General features: G+C 45.9%; 1 protein-coding gene across 1 annotated transcript in view; it reads right to left on the reverse strand.

Annotated features, from left to right (window-relative positions):
* The window catches only part of LOC107374166 (copine-8), a 255,851-nt gene that overhangs the window by 22,343 nt on the left and 220,771 nt on the right, over positions 1-12,737 (reverse strand). The window contains exons 17-20 of the mRNA XM_054733519.2: positions 11,749-11,851; positions 8,215-8,272; positions 6,055-6,128; positions 5,329-5,526 (exon numbers count right to left, since the gene is read on the reverse strand). Of these exons, the coding sequence (XP_054589494.1) occupies positions 5,329-5,526; positions 6,055-6,128; positions 8,215-8,272; positions 11,749-11,851 (433 nt within the window). The remainder of the gene's footprint in view (positions 1-5,328; positions 5,527-6,054; positions 6,129-8,214; positions 8,273-11,748; positions 11,852-12,737) is intronic.

A 12,737-nucleotide genomic window follows, 5' to 3' on the forward strand; every position in this document is an offset into this window, starting at 1 on the left:
TGAGTTTTGATTGGAAAAGGGTAAAACTGTCGATGTTCCTGATGTCTGGGGGAAGTGAGTTCCAGAGTCGAGGAGCAGAGCGGCTGAAAGCTCTGCTCCCCATGGTAGCGAGACGGGCAGAAGGAACCGCAAGATGGATGGAAGAAGAAGATCTGAGTGAACGGGACGGGGTGTGAATACTTATAAGGTCTGAGATATATGGAGGAGAGAGGTTGTGGATTGCTTTGAAGGTATGGAGGAGAATTTTGAAGATGGACCTGAATTTAACTGGGAGCCAGTGGAGCTGCTGGAGAACCGGCGTGATGTGGTGAAAGGAAGGGGTTCTGGTGATAATACGGGCTGCTGAATTCTGGACCAGTTGCAGTTTATGAAGGAGTTTGTTGGGGAGACCATAAAGAAGTGAATTGCAATAGTCGATACGGGAGGTGACGAGGCTGTGGACGAGAATGGCGGCAGTGTGAGGGGTCAGTGAGGGACGAAGACGGTTTATGGAACGTAGATGGAAGTATGCTGACCGAATTAAGTTATTAATGTGAGCCTGAAAAGAAAGGGAGCTGTCGAGAATGACACCCAGACTCTTGACATGAGGTGAGGGGGAGACTGTGGCACTGTCAATAGTTAAAGAAAAGCTGTCAGATGTTGAGAGGGTGGAGTTAGTGCCAACTAGAAGAAGTTCAGTTTTATTGCCGTTGAGTTTGAGGAAATTAGAGGTGAACCATGATTTGATTTCAGAGAGGCAGAGTGTAAGGGAGGATGGTGGGAGAGTTGAGTTGGGCTTACTGGAAATGTAGAGCTGGGTGTCATCTGCAAAGCAGTGAAACTGGATATTGAATTTGCGGAAGATTTTGCCGATAGGGAGGAGATATACTATGAAGAGGAGGGGCCCCAGGACAGAGCCCTGGGGCACACCTGACTTGACTGGGGAGGGTTCTGAGGTAAAGGATTTTAACTGGATGAACTGAGTGCGGCCAGTAAGGTAAGATTGAAACCAGCGGAGGGGGGTGTGAGTGATGCCTAAGGAATAGAGTCTATTAAGGAGGATGGGATGAGAAATGGTGTCAAAGGCCGCACTCAGATCGAGGAGAATAAGAATAGAGATTAAACCAGAATCAGCAGCAATGAGTAGGTCGTTAGTGATCTTGATGAGAGCTGTTTCTGTGCTGTGGTGGGGACGGAAGCCAGACTGAAACTGTTCATAAAGGTTATTGCGGGTGAGATGTGAATGGAGCTGAGATGCAATAGTTTTCTCAAGGACTTTGGAAATGAAGGGAAGATGGGAAATGGGACGGAGGTTATTGAAATCATTGGGATCTAAACCAGGTTTTTTTTAGAATAGGGCTGACTGAAGCGGATTTGAATAGGGATGGGACCGTACCAGAGGATAGTGAGGAATGAATAATGGCTGTTATAAAAGGGAGCAGAGAAGAAAGGCAGGATTTAACTAAAACAGTTGGAATAGGGTCCAGTTGACAGGTGGAAGGTTTGGATTTGGTGATGTAATCTAATATTTCTGAGGGATGGGGAAGTTCAAAGGAGGAGAACGGAATGGTGGGTTCAAATAAATCAGGAGAGGGAGGGGAGGAATGAGGTAAAGAGAGATGGATTCTATTGACCTTCTCATTAAAAAACTGAAGGAGAGAGTTACAGGTTTCTGAAGAGTAAAGATGGATGGGTAAGGAGTCGGGAGGCTGAAAAATGCTGTTCATGATGGAAAATAATGTTTTAGTGTTGCTGGAGTTGGACGAGATGAGACCGGAGTAATACTGAGATTTGGCATGGGAGATGGAGTCCTTGTAGAGAGAAATCTGAGCAGAATATAAGTCTTTATGGATGGTGAGACCGGTTTTCTTGTAGAGTCTTTCAAGCCTCCGGTTGGTAGCTTTCAAGGAGCGAAGGGCAGGGATGAACCATGGAGCAGACCGAGTAAAATATACAGAGCGGGATTTGATGGGAGCAAATGAATTAAGGATAGAAACCAGACCGTTATTGTACTGAATGACAAGATCATCGGGAGTAGAGGACAAATTAGGGGTCAAGGTGGCAAAACTGGAGGACAGGGAGGCTAGATCAATGTCCTTAATATTACGAAAAGAAATGATACGTGGTGACTTGATGATGGAGAGACGGAGGGGAACAGAAAAGGAGATGAGGAAGTGGTCCGTGAAAGGGAGCGGGTCAGCTGTACAGTTGGAGGGGGTCAGGCCGGAGCAGCAGATTAAATCCAGGGTGTGACCTTTAATGTGAGTGGGAAAATTGGCATATTGATGAAAACTGAGGCTGTCCAAAGATGAGGAGAAGTCTTTGCTGAGGGGGAGGGCCATATTGTCCATATGAATATTAAAATCACCAAGTAAAATTACATTTGGGGAAAGGGCGGACAGATGGGATAAAAGAGCAGAGAGTTCATTTAAAAACTCAGGGCTGAACTTGGGGGGACGATAAACAGTGACAATTATTGTGGGGGTCGGGCCGGAGAGTTGACAGGCGAGGCATTCCAGAGTGGTGAGAGGAGGAAGGTTTACGGGAAGGACCTTCCAAGTCTCGCGATACAGTATCGCGAGACCACCGCCGCGGCCCGACCCACGGGGTTTGGAGAGGTAAACAAATCCGGGAGGAGTACAGTCATTGAGTTGTGAGAAATCGCTGGGTTGTTGCCATGTTTCGTTCAGACAAAGAAAGTCTAGCTTATGGTCACTGATGGTATCTTGGAGGAGATGTCCTTTACCAGAGAGGGAGCGAATGTTGAGAAGACCAAAATTAGCAGTGCGGAAGTCCCTGGCGACAGGAGCATTAGTCCGACTAGCCAGCCGGGCTAACACGCTGGAGTCGGCAGCTCGGCAGGTATTCCTGGGTAGCCGCCGGCTAGTCGTGGACCAGAAGGAGGGTATTCCTTTGGAGCCGTCGAGATGGAGGTTCCGCCGGGACCCCCGATGGATATACCGACGGCGAGGCTGGAAGGTGATGTCGGGGAAGAGGCACAGAGCTGGTGGTGGAGATCCGGAGTAGCGAAAGCGGAGGTTGGAGAGCTCCGCCGCCGAGTACTGGAGAAGGCCATCCACGGACAGAAGAATGAGCGACAGGATGATCCAGGCCAGTGCGAGGCACACAGAAATCCTGCTGGACCACATTATGGAGTGGAGCAGGGAGGTGGTGATGTGCAACCAGAACGCAAGCTGAGCAGGTAGGTGAAAATGAGTTTTCACCGACACAGGGATGTGACCAGGGTGAAAAAGAAGAAAAAAAAATACAAAAAGTTTGTTTGCCAGCGAGCAGCGGCAGCGAGACGCGCCAGCGTTCACTCAACCGGAACCGGAAGACAGGTGTGTGTGTACAGGAATAATGAACAAGGCTGCCCAAACGTTTGCATCACACTTTATTCTAACTTCAGCCTTCTGGCCCGCTGAAACAGGCAAGCGTTTTCATCTGTTCTTTACACATCGTGCTTGTTGTGTGAACTAACTCTTCAAAACAACATGACTGACTGACTCTGTGGCTTCTAGATTAACACAATAGAACAGTGATCCCCTCCCTTCCCTGAGGGATGGTATCCAGAGTGTTTCCCTAATGCAACACGCTTGATTCATCAAGGTCTGCAGAAGGCTGTTAATCACCTGCTGATTAAAATCAGGTGTGTTGAAGCAGGGAAACAACTAACACATCCTGGATGCCGGCCCTTGTTGAAGGGAGTTGGGGATCACTGAATAGACTCACTAAAACAATCAATCTGGTCCAGGGTAGTTGTCCATCAGTATTCCAGCTCTTATTGGGGCACAGGAAAGTGAGTAATTTCATTCACACTAACAGCCTGGACTTTAATCCAAACAGGGAGGCCACTGTAAGTGTCTGAATCCCAGTAGAGATTTAAAGATGTAAAAATGTTTCTTAGAAGATCGATGTAACTTGTTGAAGTTATGTTGTGAAGTAATGACCAATCATGGTTTTGTGCTTCTTTTATGGCACCGTATCGATTGTAAATGTGAACAAGGGGTTGGGAACTAGAACCAGTTCGATCTGAGCCACATAGTAGAACAAAATCAAACCTTGATCAATTAACAACAATTAAAATCACAAAATCACAGAGTTTTAATTTTGGAGATGTTTTTGTGCCCTGAAGCTTTTTCATTGTTGTGTCTGAGCTTTAGAGGCTGCTGATCCTTACAGGGTCACATTAAGCTGTGTGGATAGCTTAGCAAAAGTCTTCTCTGTTGGATGGCTGTTTGTGTGCACATATTCACAGTGTGTTACCGCCACTAAGATGTGAGTCACCTGATCTGGCAGAAACCAAAGTGCCATAATAATAATTATAAACCTTCAGTTTGGCAAACATATTCTTATAATTGGTGAGAAAAGTATAGGCCTACAAACAATTGCTCACTAAAATAATGAAAAAAACTGGCAAATCCACAATATTGTGAGAGGTAGAGAGATGTATCCAAAAATCATATTTTCACTGAAATAAGATGCGCAGCACACAGTCGGGCTCGGAAGTGTGTGTGTGTGTGTGTGTGTGTGTGTGTGTGTGTGTGTGTGTTTGACTCCTGGGCTTGGAGACACACATTTCCAGAAACCATGTTGGACCTGGTGCCAGTGAATGTAATCTGATGAAACAGTAAGGCTGGTTTGAGTCCCTGCTGCGTTGAATTAGACCGGACTCCGAAGTGGAGGAGCCTCCTTAAGGGTGGAGGCAAGTGGAGGGAGCAGAAAGAGGGAAGATCTCAGGAGTTGAACGTGGGGGTTTAGGTGAGATGGTAGAGGAGGGACAAAGCCCTGAGTGTGGGACAACAGTGCATGCTTCTCTTAAACTAGCACATGCTCCATTTATTAGAAAAGCATTATGTACACTCTGTTTTTGTACAAATTCACAAGCTCCCATTTCTGCAGTTGAAAAATAGGAATCTGAAAGGTTTTCACATTGATCTGTATAAATTTGTCTCCTGAAAAAAGAACTCCCCGCATGTAAACATTTATATAAGAAGAGATGTGATTTCTGTGAGACAGAGGAAGAAGACAGATGGAGAGTGAAAGCAGAGCCTTCCCAGTTTGGACTCCTCCAGTCTAAAAGCTGTCCAGTCTTCTGCTTTAGCTAATTTCAGAACACCATCCTTCAGGACAACCCATGTCTTTTGAGAAAAGTCTCCTTGTTGAAATCATGGAAGTAGTTGGGGTTACCCTTCACAGCCAAAGTGCAACATGAGTGAGCAGGCAGCGGTCACCATGTGCTCGTAAGCTTCCAGTGAAGAGCACAACAAGAAGAGGAAGCTCAAAGAGAAAAGCAAAGGCCAGGAGAGTTGGCCAGCTCCACGTCGAGGGCCTTCAGATTCGGCTTACCCTTCTGGTGTGGAGAGGGTGGATGGCTGGTGGAGGACACGGGGTGTAAGGAGGCGGCAAGGGGCCAGGTTTGATCCCACGGGTCCTCATGTAGGAAAGGAACTGGTCAGGGATTTCAGCTAGCACTTCTTTAGCCAGACGAGCCATGCTGAGGATGTGGTTTCCTCTCCGGTCGATGTAGTCTCTGAAGGGAACAAACTACAGGAGGAAGCAGAGAGGAAGGAAGAAGGTGTGAAACAGAAAATAACAGACAGAAATAAATTCAAAGGAAGTGTTGAGAAGCAGCTTAATCAGAAGGGAAAGCTGAGGGTAAAAAATTATGACCTTTCTCCAGAAAGCCAGTAGTAAGAAAGCCAGAATAAAAGAGAATACCAACACAAGGCCAAAGGCACAAAGCTTATTTTTCTAGAAGTAATCTGCTACAGCAGCCACCTCCAAACCCAAGTTTTATCTCATTTCATCTGAGATGAGTTACAAGACACCTGCAAAGATTCGATAAGAACATTTGTTCACTGACTACTTTGAAAACTCAAGTGGCTTTCTGGCAAAGCTCTAAAATCCTTATAAACGTTTTGAGGGTGTTTAGGGACTCTGATGAATGCTGTTTGCAACTTGTTTGCAACAGTTGCAGCTAAGCAAGGTACTGACATAACTTCTAAATCTCCCATTTCTGTGGAAATGTTCTGTAGAGCGAACAGTCTCACAACCCTTCAGATGTTTCTGTACCTGAACAATGTCCCTCTCCGCGTACCGCCCCTGGGATGAAATCCTCTCTTCATCTCCATCCAGCTCAATCATTTCTGTCAATTGAACCACATCAGTCAGGAGACTTAAACGGTCAAAGCTCTAGTGAGTAAACAAGCCACATGATGTCTGTGCTTCAATCGGCTCGTGTCGTTTGCATGCCACTGGCTCACATTTCCTCTGAGACTGTGTGGACTGATACAGAGAGTCTGCACGGCTGAGCGTGATTTCATGGGGCTGGAAGTTACAAATAACTGTGTTTAGGGGGAAGATGAGAGAATCTGTTTAGGCGAAGCCAGCAATGAGCACCACGGGGACATAATGCAGCCACGCACTGCAGCTTCAGAAGTGTGATAATTGTTGAATCCTGTTGACTTTATGGGCTCATTGCTCATAGGGAGTGAGCTTGTTCTCACAGAGGACTGCTCTGTGGTTTGTAAACAACAGGAGAGAGCAGGATAAAGGACAAAATAAAGCCCAAACAGCGAGGGAGCCATTGTCTATGCTCTATCCTTCTGGGGGAGGGGTTTAATGGGAAATGGTGGAAGTGGCAGAGAAGGTCTGAAGTAGGGGCTGCATGACTTAATTATTTTTAAAGTCGACAGTCAAGTAATGAAAATCAAGTCGACTTTGACTAGTCGTTGATGACGTCATACACCTGAAGCGGGTTGGTTCGCTGGAGTTTTTGAGAATTAAAATTGCGCCCACATTTTCAAAGTTAAACACATTTCTTTTAACAACTGTAGTTTCTGCACCTTCACTGTTCCCCTGCTTCAGCCCTGTCCCCCCTCCCCCTGCTTCAGCCCTCTCCCCCCTCCCCTGCTTCAGCCCTCTCCCCCCTCCCCCTGCTTCAGCCCTGTCCCCCCTCCCCCTGCTTCAGCCCTGTCCCCCCTCCCCCTCCCCCTGCTTCAGCCCTCTCCCCCTCCCCCTGCTTCAGCCCTGTCCCCCCTCCCCTGCTTCAGCCCTCTCCCCCCTCCCCCTGGTTCAGCCCTGTCCCCCCTCCCCTGCTTCAGCCCTGTCCCCCCTCCCCTGCTTCAGCCCTCTCCCCCCTCCCCTGCTTCAGCCCTCTCCCCCCTCCCCCTGCTTCAGCCCTGTCCCCCCTCCCCCTGCTTCAGCCCTCTCCCCCCTCCCCCTGCGCAGCGGCCGCAAACTCACTGATGCGACTGCAGCCTCTCGGAGTTCCTGCTGCTCTAAACATTAAAATAATTATTTCATTTTCTGTTCCTCACTTCTGATTACCTTCAATGGTGTCTGTTTGTTGCAACCACCAGGTACAAAAACTAACTTGTTTTTATTTGACTATTTTTCTGTCCTGCCTGTTTATTATCTTCCTGCATCTCCTCTCAGTCCTAAAGAAAAACTGCTACCTGGGTTCATATATATTCACCTTATGAGTTACCTTTGAACTGCAGTTCTAAAAGATCTACCGACCACAAAAACAGCGGAGTGCTCGCCGGCCACATCAGTTAGGTGCGTCACCGAGGACAAAACAGGTGATGCGCCCCGATCCACAGCAGCGAAACGCATCAGGCACAAATAAAAGAATAAAAGACAGAAAACATAAAAGGAAATGAGCCGACATGAACGATCGCGTGTTAAATTAGTTTTTGAGGTGGCGACACCTGATTTGATAATGTTACTGTGGCCGTGCTCAGGACGCAGATGTCTGGAGCGCGTCAACAATCAGAGCTTTGCATGTGCAAGCTGGTTAAGATTAGGATGGGGGTGAGGGGAAGGTTAAATTGCAAGAGGGTAGACGTCACAATTTGGTTAAATGTCCATTTTACGGCGGGTGTCAGTACCGACGCTCTGGCACAGCACGTTGCCTCCCGACGCGCAGCGGCTCATCACCTGCTGTCTTTTCCGAGGACTGCATCTTGCCGGTCATTATCACGTGACAGCGACTAGTCGATGATAGGCATAACAAGTCACTATAGAGCGGTGAAGTTAACTAGTCGATACAGCCCCTAGTCTGAAGCATGTGTGAGATGAGATGGGAAGCAGAGGAAAGGGTTAAGGCAAAATATTACTATGCACTAATTAACACACACACACACACACACACACACACACACACACACACACACACACACACACACACACACACACACACACACACACACACACACACACAAAGCTCACCATCAAATTCCGCTGGTCCCACCCCCACTATGATGATGGACATGGGCAGAGAAGCAGCCTGGAAAATGGTGGAAGGAGATAAATCAAACACATCAAAGGCTCGGTATGTCACCATCTGTTATCCTGAACCTCACAGGCTGTCAGTGAAAACCTGCAAATTACTAAGTGCACGTTAACCGTCCGTAGACTGGAGGCTCGGTAGAAAAATTCATCGCCGTTGTTAAGACAGCTGGGGTTTGTCTAATTCAGCATGTTTCATGCAGCCTCCTGCTGAGCCCATTCCTAATTTCATGCATCTACAACCATCTCTAAATCTCCCATAGCTCATCTGCTCAAACACGACTCCCATTTGCATCCACCTCTGGCCTGTGCCTCAGCTCCAGCTACCAATCTGCATCGCAATATTGTTTATTAAATCTTAGCTGAGCAGGAAAGTAAAATGAAGTTCGAGTGATGGATGAAGGTTTTTCAGCCTTTCATACCTTCCTGTTATTAGAGAGAGGCCCAAATTGCCTAAGAAATGCGGGACACAGAACCTCCGCGGGCTGCTGAATAATTACTCTCAGATCTTACTGTACTATGAGATTACATCACATGAGGGAGGAGGCCGAGTGATGGCGAAGCTATTGGGGTTCCTAATGTTTGAGCTACCACCAAATCATTAAGTCTTATTAGAGAGGAGAGTTATCAGAGCTGAACACAACAGGACTGGGGGGTCCAAAAGAAGGAAGACGGGGGTAACATTGCTCCTCTCATTAGTGAAGATAAGAGACTGAGAGTAGAAAGCTCTATAAAGCACATAGCTTTTTATAGTCTCCCTTTCATTTAGGAAGTGCGCTGGTTTATCAGAAACTTTGTTGGAGTTTTAATTACTACTGCACCTCCAGGGCTCCTAGAAAATTTCACTTTAACATAAATAAGGCCAAAGCACACAGCCTGCTGCTGTCCTAATAACTGTGGGTCTGGTGGATGGGATGGGAGCAGGGCTGTGCAATAGGGCCAAAGTCACATAACAGTAGAAGTCCTGTCATGATCTGTAACATTATTAGTGCTGCTACGATTTGTCGATTCCTCACGATGATGTCGACAAAAGAAATAGTTGACTATAAATTTAATAGTTATCGTCATATGTTTTAAGAGGATTTTGTAAATCTCGCTGCTTTCTTCCTTTCTCCTCGAGGCACATGCGCAGTAGTGGCCATCCAGATCAGCCTTCGAATCAGAATCACTGCAGAAAGATGACATCACGGCGAGTCGGCAACGTAGCTCACTCGTTTGGGAGCACTTTACAAAGACAAAAGAGAAGCAAGTAGAGTGCAAACTCTCTAAGTGAAAGTCTCCTTTCACAGGAGCACATCGGCGATGCACGAGCACCTTAAAAGGAAGCACGTCATGGCGGAGAACGAGAGTCGCCTCTGTGAGCTAGTTACCTCTTGTTAGCTGCTAACACCAACAGAGTTACTTGTATTTATAGGTGTAGCAATAACATTAGTGATGGCGATTTAATTACCTTTAGAACAAGTATGTATAGCCTTTTTCAGACGGACATTCTGGAACATTTGCGGACAATTCAATCCGGTTTTTAACCGGAACTGTGTTTTCAGACACACCACTTTTGTACCAGAACTTGTCCTTTCGGCTGCGTTCACACAGCAGGGAAAAGTTCCAGATGTCTGACGACGGCGGCGGCAGGGGGTGGGGTGGGGGGGAATCGGACTTATGTTAAGAAGAAGAAGAAGAAAATATCATTTCTATAGCGCCTCTCAAGATAAAAATCACGAGGCGCTTAAGCATAATTCTGCGCCCACGAAGACGCATAAGAGACCTGGATGATGAAGCTCAATGGTTAAAGGAATCACTGAAGCGCTGTGAAGCGCTCCGTCACGCGTCTAGGCGGTACCGTAGGAGGCGAGCTGCCGTGGTTCGCCGCATGCTACAGCAGCGAGCTATCTAGGTGCGCACAGCGTCCCCCGGTCCCCTCCTCCCCCTCCCCCTTGTCCGGAACTTTACCTCACCACTCTGAAGCAGTCACTCTGTCCGTAACAAGTCCGGACCTGTTACTAGGGGCTTCGTCCGGATAAATTCCGGAACATGTTATCCGGATGTTTGTATTCAGACAGAACGGTCTTACGGACAGATTCCGGAACATTTCCGTTTTTCATGGCCTGTCTGAAGGGGGCTTATGTAACAGATTTGCTTTAACGTTACAAACAGTAATGATTTCTTTTATCCCGCTACGTTAGTGTTAAAAACACTCCTCCTCTTCAGTGGACGAGTTTATTACAAAGCCAAAATGGCTACTTTAGCTGGATACATCTGTGAGCACAAGTCATTTTTGTGTACAATTTATTTGTGGTTTTAGGTGCCTACTTCTATTTGTCTGTGCAGCATTTGTAGTAACAGGTCACACAGTTAATAAAACGTGTTTGATAAGTTACAATCTAGTCTTTATTAGCCGATGGCACATACCTGATCACACTCCAAACTATAGGCTAACGATGGGTCTATTAGAGCATCCCGGTGAAACAAGCTATGCATATTTGCATGGCACAACAGTGTTTCCCCTAGAAATGTTTCCACCCGTGGCAGGTGTGTGTGTGTATTCACGGACCGTTTTGCGGCCAAGCGTTAGCCGTGAGTAGAGGGGTGTGTGTGTGTGTGTGTGTGTGTGCACTCGAGACTGTTTCGCTGCTGTGTGCCGCCCGTAAGAGCGCGGGGAGGGGGTGGGGGGTTGGACTGTTTCGCGGGGCAAAAAATCCTGCCATGTAGGGGAAACAAAACTGTCGATTAGTCTACTATTAAAATAGTCGTTTATGGCATCCCTTATACACTATGGTGCATTTCAGAACATCCTGCTGATGTACTTTCATGTGGAGGAGGTAGCTAAATGCTATCTCGTTTTCAGTCTGTTTGATCTGTATTGTGTACTAGATATCTGGATGTAGCCCTAGACTTATCTTAGACATTTCAAAGCTTAAAATGAAGTTCTACTGACTTTAAATGACAATATTTAAACTGTAGCCAGCTACAAAAAACATGGTGCCCCTTTGCAGCTAAGTGCAGGTGGCGTCAGGGAGCCTTTGGTCATTCATAAGTGGCGTGATCACATGTTTTTTCCAAAAGATTACAAGACGGCAGTTAAAAGGGTGTTTTCAGGAGACGCTTGAAAAGGTGGCTGCCCATCACAGTCCCCCTGAAATGTCTTGCAACCTGTTTTTCAGCTTTAAAGACCATAAGTTCCCATTTCTGTTGCAGGAAAGCGTGATCTTCATTCAAAAGACTACTGTTTCAGTAATGTTCCTATCAAGCTTGGCGGCACGAATGAGATACATTTTCTTGCCTTGCCATGGCACCCTGACACATTCAAAAGACACACCATTGCAGCAGAATTATCCTGATATGTTGCCATTGTGTCTTTTAAAACCAGTTTGTGAGATAGTTATGAAGAGGCACAGAAAACATCAAAGCCTCGTTTTCAAATTATAGCTTATACAATAACACATAAAGAGGTAGATATGGGACAGGTTACTGTACATTGACTATGGACTCCTTGGTCTGCGCCATGTCTGTGATCACACCATCAGAGATGATGAGAAGGATGAAGTACTGAGAGCCGTCTGTTATCGCCGATGCATACCTGTCATCAGAAAAAACATGAAGGAAGAAGTGAACTAGGTTTGGAAAGTAATAGAAATGCATTTAATGTGTAAAATTCTTCTCTGTCCCAGGGAGAACATTGTGAGGAGAACATTGTGATAGCATGGATATGGATGTTATTTAGTTAAGAACTTGCTGGAGATGCCCTTTAATAAGCCTCTGTCTCAAGCCCATTTCAATGCTTAAGCAATTGCATTTTAGCAAAACATAAACAGTCCCCCTTTATATTTGGAAAACACTCCTCAGAGATCAATAAAATGATTGGCAGATTGTCCAATTAGAAAGTCATCTCTACTGAAATAATGTACGTCACCAAAAATGTGGGATGAGCAGTTTCTTGTTGTTGACAGCAATAATTACTATTATCACTATATTTAGCACAAAGCATATTCCGATGTGAAAACAAAATATGATGTTGAGTAAACCAGTGGTTGGACCACTCTTTATATTGCAGTTCTAACTATGACATGTATCGTATGAGTAGTAGAACTGGGTATTGATTCAAGTTTTAAGAACTGACTTGATTCACATTCTCAAACATTAGAATCGATTATCACAAGCCGATCCAATTCAATCCATTCCAGTTTGATATTGATATGGGTCAGTGCTATTAAAAACATTTAGAGCTGTTACCTTAATTATATGCTCAGAATTCAGTGACGAAACACTGAGTGAGTTAGCTCTGGATCTGGACTCTGATTGGCTCTTTTCTCATCTAGCCCTGCCTCTCCCAACTGCTGACTGGTTCGTTTTTCCATTCATGTATCCATTTTCAAAATTTCCATTTTGTGTTTGGATTTAGTTAATTATGGTTGTCACCTTTTATTTATCGACGTAAAAAATCAGCAAAACAGCAAAGCTGCAAA

The sequence above is a fragment of the Nothobranchius furzeri genome, chromosome 4, assembly GCF_043380555.1.
Source record: "Nothobranchius furzeri strain GRZ-AD chromosome 4, NfurGRZ-RIMD1, whole genome shotgun sequence".
NCBI lineage: Eukaryota > Metazoa > Chordata > Actinopteri > Cyprinodontiformes > Nothobranchiidae > Nothobranchius > Nothobranchius furzeri.